At 46.0% G+C, this 15225-nt stretch overlaps 1 protein-coding gene across 1 annotated transcript in view; it reads right to left on the bottom strand.

Annotated features, from left to right (window-relative positions):
• Positions 1 to 15225, bottom strand: part of map1sa (microtubule-associated protein 1Sa) — a 41975-nt gene that overhangs the window by 16882 nt on the left and 9868 nt on the right. The window contains exon 2 of the mRNA XM_017681795.2: positions 9782 to 9883. Within this exon, the coding sequence (XP_017537284.2) occupies positions 9782 to 9883 (102 nt within the window). The remainder of the gene's footprint in view (positions 1 to 9781; positions 9884 to 15225) is intronic.

Raw genomic sequence — 15225 nt, 5'->3', positions numbered from 1 at the left:
GATGTTACAAAATAATTACAGCTTTCTGAAAGGGAGCTTTTAGAGGTGGACGTCTGGTTCCTATCACCACCACTGTTAACAGTTCTGACTCGGTAAGTTTCTCTAGAACAGAGCGTCTCGCACTAAACCGCCCTGGACTGCTCTGTTTACATCTGAACCACTTAATTATGCAGAAATGTTAAACAATTAGGAATGTAAAGTAAATTTTCAGTCTCCAGTACTTGAAGCAAACAGCACCTCCGTAAGCTCAGACAACCCCCGCCCCCCCAACCCCAACCCGATCTCTAATCTCTGGAACGGGAGGAGCAGGGGGCTTTAATCTGCAGACCAGTACATACACACACATACATACAGATAAAACCACACTGCTGCTGGGACCAGCTGCTCTTATTAACCAGCCAGCACAGGAAACAGAGCCCAGTCTCCCCAGAGTAACAGGACACTCTCAGCTCACATCACCGTCTGGGAAAAGTCTGAGCTCTGCCAGAACCCTGAACACTCAAAATATCCCTCAAAAACAGGACAGTGCAGCTGGACATGACGTTAGGCATCGTTATTAGAGGTACTGCAGTTCACCTCTACCATGGTAATGAAAAATGTCTGAACCTCAAAGATTTCATTTTTTCTATTTTTCTGCATATAAGATGTAAACATAGCGGTCTGGTGTGAAATGCTCTGTTCTAGATAAACGTACCGAGTCAGAGCTGTTCACAGTGGTGGTGATGGGAACCAGACGTCCCTCTAAAAGCTCCTACAGAAAGTTCCTACATGAACTGGTTCTGGATTCACTGCCTGATGACTGAGACGCTGTTTTATGAGAGTTTAGAGAACTTCAACTCCATTCATGGTGGAGGGAGACATGCAGGGCGCTGTGCGGCAAAATAGTCCCCAAAGAAAACTGATTATTCCAGATTTTCCACTGTTTTCCATCATCAACATTCCATATAAGCTCAGAAGACTCGTGTAGGTTCTCTGAATCAGAGATAATTTGTTATTCACAATAATGAACTGAGAGAGAGAGAGAGAGAGAGAGACAGAGCGCGAGAGCGCGAGCGAGCGAGAGAGAGAGAGAGAGCGAGAGCGAGAGCGAGAATGCGAGGCTATACACCTCTGTTATACATTCCTCAGCAGCTGCTCGTACATTACTCACCCTCCTGACTGGAAGTGACCGAAACACTAAACACAAACTCTCAGCTCAGATCTGAGATCAGGTTCCCCTTCACGCTCACTTGGCTGCAGTAAAGCAAAACCTGATTCCAACTCAGCTCTTGTGAGTTTAAGCTTGGACGGGTGTGAGTAAAGGGGCCTTAAACAAAAGGGGGGGCAGAAGCTTCTGGACAACTTCAGGAGGACAAAAAGAGGCCAGCCAGCAGCTCAAATCATCAGCCAAAACGCACCGGCGACGGCTCAAACGCAACATCACCGGCCCAAATGCACTGACTGATTCAAAAGTCACTGGCACCGTCTCACGTACACAGTCAACGGCTCGAAAGCACAGGCCCACATATACCAGGGACGGCCCCAGTGGCAGCCAAAACACATAACGACCTGCCCAAAATCTACTCATCGGCTCAAACACTGCCCCAGCACCAGCCCAAATACAGGTGCCATACATCGGCCCAAAGTCACAAATGTAGGTCCAAACGCTCCAATGCCAGCCCAATTCCGTTCATCGGCTCAAATACACCGTCTCACATGCCCCAGCACCAGCCTAAATATAGCTGTCGACTCAAATAATCGAGCCCAAAGGAACAAACACAAGCACAAATGCACCAATGCCGGCCCAATTCTAGTCATCAGCTCAAACATGCTGCCCTAAATGGCCCAGTGCCAGCTTAAATATAGGTGTTGGCTCAAATACGCTGGCAAACACCTAAACAAAGGCCCAAATGCACCAGCACCACACCAAATCTAGTCATTGTCTCAAATACAATGACCTAAACGCCCCAGCATCAGCCCTAAAGCAGGTGTTGGCCTGCAGTGTTACTCTGACTGTAGGCATGGCCATGACCAAGCAGCGCAGACACAGACAGACCCTGACTCAAACTAATACAGCACAGAACGTCAGCGTTACCGGACATGTCCTGCGAGTCACCATCACGTCATAAAACGCCTCTCAGTTCAACACTTCCCTGAAAATATGATATTTATTTTTAGGTTCTTGTACTCAAGAAGTGGAGGGAATTTTTGGTCTTTCCATGTTACTGCTCAGTTTTTTCCCAGCTTTGACGGTAAATACTACTTTAAGTTAAATGTTTTTTTTCCCCTTCAAAACCCTGGCATTTTATCATTATATCACTATATATCAAATATCATTAGAAACTCGAACGCCTTTCACAAATACGGCCAATTAAAACCGGCACTTTTTGGAATACATTTCATTTTTTATTTAAAAGAGAGGTAAAATCAGTTTTCCAAGATGTGGAGCCTTTAAAAGCAACACCAGACAACCCGAAACTAATGAGCCCTCAGTGCAGATGACAAACAGTGACACTAAAAGGGTCAAAGAGCGCTTAATCACATCAGGCAGAGCCACGAGAAAGTCCAGATACAGTTATGTGGGCCATGAGCGCAAATAAAGGCAAATAAAGGCGCTTTCTGAACCTGACCGCTCCCTGCTGCCAGGCCGCGGTCTCCTGACGCTCCAACAGAACATGAGCACAGTGGGTTCTTTGTCGTAGGCAAATCAAAACTGAATGAGCGAAGAGACTTTGCCTACAGCCACGCACAAAGCGGCAAAAGGAAACATGCAAAAGATCAAAAAAATCAAAAAATAATAAAACGGGTTCAGCTCTGCTATGAAAGCCCGGGTTGTCTTCAGAACCAGCAGATGGTCGGCAGCGGGCGGGGTCGCTCGGGTTTGAGTCTTGTGAAAAAGAACATTCAGGGCTGCAGGGGAAGTTCAGTTCGAGGGGGGTCAGCGATCCACACACAGAACTAAACCCAGACACTAACTCAGGACATTAAAAATGGATCTCATTATCTGGGGCTGACGCGTTTTAAACTTTACCCTCTTTCCCATATCTAGTCTAGTCAATTGGGCCATTTCTGGACGTTTGCTTTTTTTGAACTGGAGCTATGAATCTAATGAACATTAAATGGCCAAAAGTATGTGGACAGTCCCTCTTAGTTGTCAGGTTTGGCCATTTTAAGGTACATTCGTTGCTCTACAGACTGGGATGTAATAAGATGCCATTACGGCTGACTCAAATGACAGACAGACAGACAGACAGACAGACAGACAGACAGGGCCAGAATGCCCTGGCGCCAGAGCGATGAGGTAGGCCGGACAGCCGTCGCAACGTTTGCAACTTCCGGCTGCAGACCGCCGTACCCTTAACGTTATAGTGTCTCGGTTGCGTATCACAGGCCCCATGTTCTATGACACCACCGTGGATCAACTGGATGATCGTGAATTAACGGAAGGTCACTTCCAGCAAGACGGAGCAACGCGTCATCACACATCGGCAAGGAGCACGGCAGAAATTCAGTCGTTCTTTGGCAACAGGGAGATTTCAGAAGGGGCTTTGGACACCACGGTCGCCAGATCCGACACCACCAGGCTTCTTCCTTTGGCGTTTGCTCAAAGGAAAAGTCTCTGGGAACAAGCCTCTCACTGTGGAAGATCTGAGTGAAAACCTCCAACAAATTGCTGCTATTCCCCCCGATATGCATCCCGATACGTTCAGGAACATGAAGTGGTGAAATATCATCCTGACTGGAATATTCAGGGCCTCTTTCAAGTGAATCTCCCTGAACTTGGACTGAACATTTGAACACAAAAAAGAAGTGTGTGTATTAAACCCTGCCTCTAAACCTGCTGCTCACACAGATACGATGCACTAGCACACGGCTGTGTCTTTAGCTTATCCTGTATTTATTATTTATTGTCATTGTTTTATTTTATTTCATTTTCACTTAACATTGTGCCACGCCCCCAACCGGCCACTGTTCATTCAAAATACCCCAAAAACTGCAACAGCAAATTAAGACACGTTTTCAAAAATAATTCTAAATAAAAAACTTTTTTAAAAAGGTATTTTATTTAAAAACTGCTTATTTGCTTGAACTGGACACGAGGCATCTTTTCTTTCTGTGTAACCGCCGGCCCACAGATTGAGAATGCACACTACGCTGCAGTGCATGCTGGGGACTGTAGTGCATCTAAGCGGGGAAATGGGCTAATAAGAACAGAAAAATGTAATAATTTGCCTGGTGTTTGACACATGGGCTCTAGTACATGCACACTCAACATGTACGCACCAGAGAAGCAGCCTGACTGAATCTGTACCAGACCTCACTAATGCTCTAGGAGCTGTCCTCAATCAAATCCTCACAGCAATGTTCAGCATCTAACATAAAGCCTTCCCAGAAGAGAAGAGGCTGTTACTGCAGCACAGACTCTCTATTAACACCTTCATTACAGAAGAAATACCAGGGCCTATTAACACCCTTTATATTGGAATGTGATGTTCAATGAGAACATTTGGATGGTGACAATCAGCTGTCCATATACTTATGGACACCCAAATTTTATAAGCATGTTGGGGGGGTAATTCAGTACCTGGGTAATTCAGATTGTCAAACTGTTCCTTCACAGTGACGAATAAAAGAAAAGCAGTTATTAGCTGCCCCTCAATAAACCAACACTAATTAGCATGTATGACTAAATTAATGACCAATAAACTCCTGTCAGCTGAGCTCGCCACTGATAAACACAAAGCTGGAGGCTGTGGTTTTGCTCCAGATCTGATCCAATCATATGACTGTATTTCTCTGAAAGACCCACACCGTCTAGCTTCCCCGCCTTCTGTGCTCAGGGCTGTGTGGCCGCCTTGCTAAACTTCACAGAGAGATGACAGACGAGTGGGAACAGACTCTGGTCAGTTAACTCTGAGAACTCTGGACTGAAACTCTGCTTTCTTCATTTCTGTGTCCACAGCTGGTTAACACAGGAAGACGTGTTAAGATAAGCACATAATCATTCCATCTTTTCAAACACACACACACACACACACACACACACACACACACACAACCTCTCAAAAGTGACTACGCCCCTCACATTTCTGCAGATATGTTATTCTATCTTTTCCTGGGACGTCACTGTAGAACTGAAACTCTGATATAAGTTAAAGTGGTCAGTGTGCAGCTTCTACAGCAGAGCAGATTTACTGTCCTCTGAAAAGAACAACACACAGACATTAATGTCTAAACAGCTGGCAGCACAAGGGAGTCCACCTCAGAGTGGACGTGTCCAGATTGTGCCCAGTTGTGTCGTCTCTCCCTGGTGTCGTGTGACTCGTTAGAGTTACAGGGTTCCAGGTGTGAACGGGGAGCTGGGCTGTTAAATTTGGTGTTTTGGGTACAATTCGCTCACCCTGACCACTGGATATTCAACACAGCACCTCATGGGAAAGAATCTCTGATGATGTGAGAAATAGAATCAAAGACAACTAGGCTATAAGAGAACTGCTAACCTATAAGGTCATACAGCGGTTTTCCAGGACAGGTTCCACTCGGAACAGGCCTCGCCAGGGTCGACCAAAGAAGTTGAGTCTACGTGTTCAGCGTCACATCCAGAGGATGGTTTCAAAAAATAGATGCATGAGTGCTGCCAGCATTGCTGCAGAGGTTGAAGAAGTGGGAGGTCAGCCTGTCAGCGCTCAGACCATACACTGCACAATGCATCAACTCGGTCTGCCTGGCCGTCGTCCCAGAAGGAAGCTTCTTCTGAAGCTGACTCACAAGAAAGCCCACAAGCAAGACCAAGATAAACTTGTTTGGCTCAGATGGTGTCCAGCATGTGTGGTGGCGCCCTGGTGAGGAGCACCAAGACAACTGTCTCTTGCCTACAGTCAAGCATGGTGGTGGTAGCATCATGGTGTGGAGCTGCATGAGTGCTGCCGGCACTGGGGAGGTGCGGCTCATTGAGGGGAACATGAACTCCACCATGTACTGTGACCTTCTGAAGCAGAGCGTGATCCCCTCCCTTCGGAAACTGCACCGCATGGCAGTTTTCCAACACGATAACGACCCCAAACACACCTCCAAGATGACCACTGCCCGCTGAAGGTAAAGGTGATGGACTGGCCAAGCATGTCTCCAAACCTAATCCCAGTTGAGCACCTGTGGGGCCTCCTCAAGCGGAAGGAGGAGGAGCACAAGGTGTCTAACATCTACCAGCTCCGTGACGTCATCATGGAGGAGTGGAAGAGGATTGCAGCAGCAGCCTGTGCAGCTCTGGTGATTCCATGCCCAAGAGGGTTCAGGCAGTGCTAGATAATAATGGTGGTCACACAAAATCTTGACATTAGGAGCACAATTTGGACACGTCCACTGTGAGGTGGACTCACTTGTGCTGCCAGCTGTTTAGACGTTAATGTCTGTGTGTTGTTCTTTTCAGAGGTCAGTAAATCTGCACTGCTGTACAAGCTGCACACTGACCACTTTAACTGATATCAGAGTTTCGTCCCATGAAAACATATTTGCAGAAATGTGAGGATATATATAAATAACACACACACACACACACACACACACACACACACACACACACACACACACACACACAGTAAGCACACAGGGTTCTGAGGCGAGATCTTCTCCAGGATAAAGACAATCTTCATTCAGGTGTGAAAGCTGAAGCATGTCTAAACTGGCTGCTGTCTGTCTCACTGAGCTTCTCGGGCACTTAGCAGTGGGCGGTATTCCAGTTGAGCCGGTATACCGGCTGAAACTCATCCTCCAGCATGAGCTTCATCATTACTGTTATACCGGTTTGCCACAAAAAAGCACAGACTAGGAGACGCACAAACCACACTAACGTTATCCCGTTCAGCTGAGTGTCCAAGTCAGGGATGTTTCAGTAACGCTTCAAATGATGGTCAAAGTGTAGCATCACCTCCTGCTGCCTGGTCTGCTTCATCTGAAGCAGTCCGCTCCACGTTTGAGGCAGCACACACAAACGAACGGCTGGACTTCAGGGGTTAGCATTAGCCTAGCAAGGACACCCAAGCGACAAAGCCTAGTTAATACTCTTTCAATGTCAAACGAGCAGCTGTGGAGCAGCTGGTACTGAAGTACTGACTAGTATTTCCATCAGAAAAGCTGCCGAATAAGAAGCCAACTTGGTCGCACTACTCCGGCCCCCTTGCGCCTGAGGACCTTACATAAGCAAGACTGCTGTGGCAGCTTCAAAGAGCCCTACCACAAAAATCTACAGGTCTCAATGTTATCAAGGTCTTATATCACTGGCTTAACTTATACTAGTGCTGGATGACGTGGCCTCGAATCAATATCACGATTAATCGAATGTTTTACCTTGATTACAATTAATGAACGATTATTTTGGGGGCTTTATTTTTTTAGTTCGGACTGTAAATATTCTCTGCCCATCAATGTAAATCAGACGATTGAGACCAACAGCCAGACTGGAATTCACGTCACTCCAACTCAACATGTCAGAATATTGCGACTCAAACATCTGGGGTGATGCTTCTGTACAAAATTAGAAGAGACTCATCCAAAGTCCTCCGGGTTTGAAGAGAATTTGAAATTCTTCCCTTTTCACGGCTCGACACGTTCTGGGTGACGAGCCCAGCTGTCAGTCAGTGAAGCGTCATGACGGCTCCTGTGATGCTGGTGAAGATGAAGCTGAGCCTCTGGGTTCGACCGGCGTTGGTGGGCGGTCGTGAATGTTTACCTCTGGATGACGCTCTGTTCTTTTGCGCACGTGGGTCAGTTTGGGAGCTGATCTGTTCAGACGTGGCGGAGCGACGTGACCAAACGCATAGCAGTACGTTTTTAAGGAGACAGTACAGAAATAAATAAATAAATAAATAAATAAATAAATAACCGACTCTGACAAGGTTACGTCAGTTAGAGGCTCTGAATATTGCTTTCGACTACTTTGATTAATCGCCCAGCCCTAAATTATACACTAACTTACTGCTGGATTATGTGAGTAGAGTCATTAAATACAAGCTACAGAACCTAAAGAGATGAAGGAGTAGTGAGACTGAGGAATCTGAAGTACTTGAGGCGTGTGCCATGTGCTAAGAGAGAAAAGCTCCAGCATTAGAGGGTGATTTAATGGTGGAGAACGACAGCTGCTCCATCAGCTGTTCATGTGTCCTGTCTTTCTCTCCTCCAATCCAATCTAATCTCTTCCCTTCAGCACTGCCAACTTCCTCCCCTCGTCCACACCAACGCCCCTCACTCCGCTCACACCACAGTTTAGAACGTTACCAGGTTTAAGAAATAATGTCCAGTTAATTAAACAAAAAACAAATCATTTTATCCATAACGGTCAATATTGCCAGGAACTATGTAGGTCATTTTTCCATGAAACCCTATGAACTGTATGTTTTCAAACTCAAACACCATGTGGCCAAAAGTATGTGGACACGTGACCATCACACCTATATGAGCTTGGACATGCCATTCCAAACCCATGGGTGTTGATATGGAGTTGCCCCACTTTTGCAACTATAACAGCTTCCACTCATCTGGGAAGCTTTCCACAAGATTTTGACGTGTGTCTCGGAATGTCTCCATTTAGTCAAAAGAGCTTCTGGAAGGTCAGACTCTGATGTTGGACGAGAAGGTCTGGCTCACAATCAACTTCTCCGCTCATCCTGAAGGTGTTCAGTGGGGTTGAGGCCAGGGCTCTGTGAGGCCACTGGAGTTCCTCCACACCAACTGGTCACTCAATACCTTTATGGAGCTGCTTTCTGCTCAGGGACTCCAGGACATGGAATCGGAAAGACTCTTCCCCAAACTGCTGACACAACGCTGGAAGCCTAACTGTGTAAAATGTTGATGCTACAGCGCAAAGACATCACACTTCACTGGTTGGTTAGTGTAGTGGGTAACACCTCTGCCTTCTACACTGTAGACTGGGGTTCAATCCCCACCTGGGTAACCACCCTACACTATACCAATAAGAGTCCTTGGGCAAGACTCCTAACACCACCTTGGCCTCCCTGTGTAAAATGATCAAATTGTAAGTCGCTCTGGACAAGAGCGTCAGCCAAATGCCATAAATGTAAATGTAAATGTAACTGAGAGACCAAACCCTGAAAAACAGCCCAGCCCATCATCCCTCCTCCACCAAACTTTACTGTTGGCACTATGCATTCCGATAGGTAATGTTCTGACCAAACCCAGATTCATCATCAGACTGACAGATAGTGAAGCTGATTAATCTCAAGAGAATACATTTCCACTGCTCCAGAGTCCAGTGGCAGCGCTTTACACCCCTCCAGCCGACGCTTGGCATTGCACATAGTGATCTTAGGCTTGTGTGCAGCTGCTCAGACGTGGAAACCCATTTCATGAAGCTCAGTTCTTGTGCTGATGCTGCTTCCAGGCGATTTGAAACTCTGTAGTGAGTGACAACAGAAAACGGGTGAATTTCACACACTATACAATTCGGCACTCGGTGGCCCTGCTGTGAGTTTGCGCAACCACTTTGTGACCAGGAAAGATCTAGCAGATCCAGAAATTTCACGAATTGAAAACAGTGTCATAGTTAAAATATGAGCTCTACAGTGTGTCCCATTCCACTGCAAGTGTTTGTCTATGGAGACTGCTTGGCTATGTACTTGATTTCATACACCTGTTAGCAATGGGTGTGGCTGAAGCACCTGAACCCAAAAATTGAGGGGTGTCCACATACATTTGGCCATATAGCTTAAAAAGAGGGAAGGAAAATTCAGTTTTCCATGAGATGGTTCTTCTCAAATTGAGTAGGTCAAACATTCTGATCGATCAGTACCTTTGAGCTCCTCAGAGAAGAACGCAGAGTGTCTGGAGACGAAGAGTTTGAGCTGCTCGTCCAGGTTGCAGGATGCCAGGTCCACGTCCCACGAGCGGATACCTACACACAGGGCAGAGGAAAACAGACCAGTAGGAACACAATCAGCAATGCAGTGTTCAATTATTCATGCCTAGCGTTCACTTTCTCACAGAAGACACTGGCTTCCACTTTCAGACAAGGAGACACGTCAAATGTAAGAATCTAATACCACAAACGGAGCAGAAGCATCAGAGCCAGAACTCCTCACCACAGGCAGAGCACACCTGCACGGAGGTGAGATCTGGGTTTGTGAAAACGGTGCTTAAGTAAACACAGAATACAAACAGTAAACAGAAAATATAAATAAATACAAAGACACCGTCACATCACAAACTACGCTTTATATGGTGTATACACTCCGGTCAGGCGTAGCGTCCTGACCACCTCCTCGTTTCTACACTCACTGTCCACTTTATCAGCTCCACTGACCGTATAGCTGCACTCTGTAGTTCTACAGTTACAGACTGTAGTCCATCTGTTTCTCTGATACTCTGTTACCCTGTTCTTCAGTGGTCAGGACCCCCATGGACCCTCACAGAGCAGGTAACACTGCAGTAACACTGACATGGTGGTGGTGTGTTAGCGTGTGTTGCGCTGGTCTGAGTGGATCAGACACAGTAGTTATGCTGGAGTTTAACACTGTGTCCACTCACTGTCCACTCTATTAGACACTCCTAGGCAATTGGTAAGGTGTTGCCAGGGCTTTGCTATGGTATCCCAGGTGGTTGTTAAGATGTTGCTAGGCCACCGTAGCTTTCTCTCAGGCGGTTGCTAAGGTGATGCTAGGCCTTGGCTATGGTATCCCAGGTGGTTGCTACAGTATTACTAGGCCACTGCAGCATTATCCCAGGCAGCTGCCAAGTTGTTCCAAGGGCTTTGCCACATTCCAGTACTAATATATTATAATTTTAATAAAAATTTCAAGAAAAGCGGAACACAATCCGAATTAATAGGAATGTGTGTTGGATTTCAGGAACGCGGATCAGGAATAACACCTACATAACGCAGACGAGCTCAGAATCTGCTAATGATTTCTGTGCATTGCCGTTTTTGGGAAGACAAAGCAGTTCAACACATTGGATGGACCAATTATCGCCTTAGGATGGCTCACAATTTTTCAGGATTTCGAAAAAAGTCCAGAGCAGCGTGATGAGGCTGAGGGATGCTACTTCCTAGCATGACAAACGGCATATTAAACTCCAGTTTTGGGCTGCAGTGCCCCTTGGTTTCCTCGAGAATACCAACTCTGGCAACTGTACGCCTTCAGTAACGCTAGATGAAAACCAGAGGCTGCTTTTATTGTAAGTTAATGTGGTGACACTGCTAAAGGAAGAAATATACCAATATCAAATGACCATCCATGCTTCACACGCCTCCGACTGAAAGGAAAACTGCAGCTTGCTTCAACCCCTGGCCGCGCTAAATGAGCTCCGAGACACTGCAGGCCTTCTGCGTTCAGGTCCGTGACCGACAGCACGGAATATATAAAAAGCAAATTGTCATTTCGACCTCAGTCGAGTTTGCTCTTGGCAGGCTGCTCGTCTGCACAGAGTAATTACTCCTTCCAGCGCAGAGGGTGGAGCAGGCGAGGCCGTATCAGCGAGCTTTTATGACCCTCAGCCTGGCAGTAAATGCAAACACTCCTCATTTACCTGCGAATAAGTGATAATCTTCATGAATAATCATTGAGCTTCCCCGCAGCCTCACAGCACAAGCCCGAGTCATTTTAAATTCATGCGGCCTGCTAATTTAAGAACGCAGCACTGCTGGAAGGCTCTGTGGGCTTCTGTGACAGCAAACCCTGCAGATGTTCCACCCACATGACAGTATTTCTATTAAAACCTCCAAAACACAAGACTGGATGCAGATTTAAATCCTTTTTCCATGCAGCTTGTGGAAAAATCTGGGAGACAATAGCTCGCAAATGTGCAGAAGTTGATGCAACATGGAAGCGTCCGTCTACAGGGGATAGACAGACATGAGCTCAGCGTCACATGCTGCTCACATCCATCACAAATGTGAAGTCATAACAGAGAAAAAGCAACGCAAGGTCACCTCAAGCATTCAGAGAGAACATCTCTTTTCGAGCGTGAGCCGAGGCGGCCCTGGAGAAGTGCAGCACAGCAAGAGGCCAGGAACTAGAGTCATATTAAAAGAGTGATGGAAATCCGTTACCCAGTGCAATTCAATTCAACAGCAGCGCCGGTTCGCCCAGCGCCTTTATTCCTGCGCTCTCAGTGCTTTCTGGAAAATATCCACTGTAGTAGCCAATGAAAACACACCCACATATACAAACAATACGCTACGCTACACAAGCAGTCCAAACTTTTAATGTCTAAAAATTTGCATGACCAGCAACGCTTGCAGTTTGTCGGACATCAAAATTAGCTGGAGAGTGCAGCCCTGAAAGGAACCGTCATAAGTAGCCCAATTTATCCACTAGGGCTGCGGTCACTAATAGGCAGACCTGGACCTGTAATCGATAAACTATGGAGAATAATATAATTTGGATGGGGTGGTCCTGTTTTAATCGCCGTAACTTTTCTAGCCTTTATATTAGCTTTAGTGGCCGGAGACTCACAGACCAATCACATGCGCTGTTAATATCACACGTGACGCTACTCAGCCAATCAGATCTGTGCATTATGATGAGCTCTGAGACTCCAGTGAGTGACGTCACACAGGGGAGGGACGAGGAGAGAAACAGCGGTCAGAGAAGAAAGTGAGTCAGAGGGAAGTTATTCCACATGACGTGATCTAAAAAGAGGAAACTGACAGTAAATGTTGTTGAAATCTGACCGAACTGGACTTTATTTGATCTGATGTTCAGTAAATGTTGGTGAAATCTGACCGAACTGGACTTTATTTGATCTGATGTTCAGTAAATGTTGGTGAAATCTGACCGAACTGGACTTTATTTGATCTGATGTTCAGTAAATGTTGTTGAAATCTGACCGAACTGGACTTTATTTGATCTGATGTTCAGTAAATGTTGTTGAAATCTGACCGAACTGGACTTTATTTGATCTGATGTTCAGTAAATGTTGTTGAAATCTGACCGAACTGGACTTTATTTGATCTGATGTTCAGTAAATTTTGGGCAGTTATTTCCAGCAAGACCACAATCCTCCCTCTCTTTGAGTGGGGAGAGAAAAAACTGAAGGCCATGTTACAGTTTTAAAACATATTTGAACTCACTGATAAAATCTGACAAAAAAGGTCAAATATTTTGTACCGTTTGGCTGCAATAACACACGATAAACGTGATTTTAGGTTGTTTTATTTTATTGACTTTCTCCGCGTTATGAGCTTTCCCATTCATATTTCACCCAGCGGCAGTTCTGAGTGGGCAATATGACAATATCTTACCCGTTATCGTGATAAATTATGTCACAATACTATTTTATGAGTGTATCATGGAGATCACCAGAACTTAAAGAACTACGTTTCATTAAAAAATGACCATAATCAGGACGTTTAATTGGATTTAGTGCAGTACAGTTTGTAAATTATAGAGTGAAAATCACTGAAGCTGCTGGTTTATCATTACTACTATTATTGAACCTGTAAAAGTGGCAATGCAGGTTCCATCCAGGACACCACGTATGATATAATATTCCTGCCATATTGCCCACCCGAGTGCCAGGCCTCCCCCTTTACCATAAAGCTAAGCTCCATGAGTCCATTTGGCAGCTTCCAAGAAGATTTTACCATCATCGCAAATGTTTTCGTCCAGTTTGTTCTGTTCCGAGCCGCTTCCACTGCTGACCAGATGAAACTCATTCAACTGCAAACAAATCAAATGACCCTGGGTCTGGTAGTTTGTTGGAAAGCTGAGCTAGCCTGCAAGCTAAGCCAGTGCTCAGACTGCTACAGGCCAACAGTTCCACACCCACATTAGACGGTTTTAAACCTCTGGGCTGCGCTGGACGGCTGCAGCTCAGCTCTATTGTCCTGTACAGTCACACACGGGCTATTTATCCACTTCCCGGTGAGATCAGTTACTGTCTGAATGGGCAAACACAAAGAAACGAGCACCTTTTATTCCACGTCAGCTCACAACACTCGGCGCTGCACCATTACACTTCAGTGCCTGCACACAAGTAGTTAACGTCCCGCTGGGTCTGGACTGCGTTTAGCCGCAGAGCTGCGGTTAAATAAGTGGCCATTCAAACTGGTGAGCCATTCAAAATGAAACCGAAAGACAAACATTTCCTCCCAAGACGAAATGACACCCCCGCCGCCGAGTCAACACTAACGTACAGAACGCGGGGCGAGTTCTTTTTCAGGTCACCGTCTCTGCGCCGAGCCTGTGGGCAGATGCACACGTACATGTTTACAGTCAACAGCAAAATGTTCTGTAACACCACTAAACAAACCTTAAAGCCAGGGGTCACAACCCAAAAGCCAAGAAGAGCCATTCAGGCCTTTCAACAGAAATCAAACCACCTTGGGAGCCACAATACTTCTGTCCACTTTACCATCCTGACCGTAAACATGCCTCAGCATGAGCTGATGTACTAGCTAAAAAATATAACGCTGCAAAAACTTACGCTGCTCTGCTTTAAGCTTTGGCTCAGCCACAGTCACTTTTCTCGCATCTCCGGCAGGAAACTTTCCGCAAAAGTCGATCAGTTTCTTGCAAAATGTCTCAGCGTTCAACTTTTCATGAGGCTGAAGTCGCTTGTCGTTCTCCGGCTTCTTGTTCAAATGTGCTGGCAAATGAGAAGATCTGATTTTTTTCAGACTAAACGTATCAGGAAACCAGCTGGAGTGACTATAAACACTGATCAGCCCATTCGTCTCCTGATTATCGACGTCCGTCTTAAATCTCTCTCTTTACCGTTTCGTAGCTACTAGCTGGGCGAGACTGTGGTCTGTGTTGCTATGGTGACCAGCCGTCTGCGCTGGTCTTCAGGGTTAAAGGGTGAATCAGCAGTTCTACATTAACTCCAGCGTTTAAGACCATTTACTGTTAAACTGAGTTGAAGGACCAGCAGAGCTTTATTTTACTGTAGAGATACAAACCAGTTCATTTTTCAGTTTTTGGTTTTTAAAAACAGCACCTGTCCATTCCAACCGATCAGACAGACGTCTCTATTATTGTGATTCTCTTCCAACATCGCCTCTAGCAGCACATTATACATGGCAGGGGTGCACCGCTCCAGTTCTGGAGGGCCGGTTTGGTGATTTACCTTCTCCGTTTATCTGTTAATTGCCAGGTTAAGCCGGAATGTTTGAGCTGGGAAACCTCCAAACTGCGGCCTCCAGCACCAGAGCTGTGCACCCCTGACATAAGGAGTAAGGAGTGATCGGACATTCTTTCATGCTGAAACAGAATGACCGCAACACTGAGCAGGAAT

This window comes from Pygocentrus nattereri, chromosome 15 (genome assembly GCF_015220715.1).
Source record: "Pygocentrus nattereri isolate fPygNat1 chromosome 15, fPygNat1.pri, whole genome shotgun sequence".
Taxonomy (NCBI): Eukaryota; Metazoa; Chordata; class Actinopteri; order Characiformes; family Serrasalmidae; genus Pygocentrus; species Pygocentrus nattereri.
Note: the sequence above shows the minus strand (reverse complement) of the source record. Positions and strands in the feature narration are given on the sequence as shown.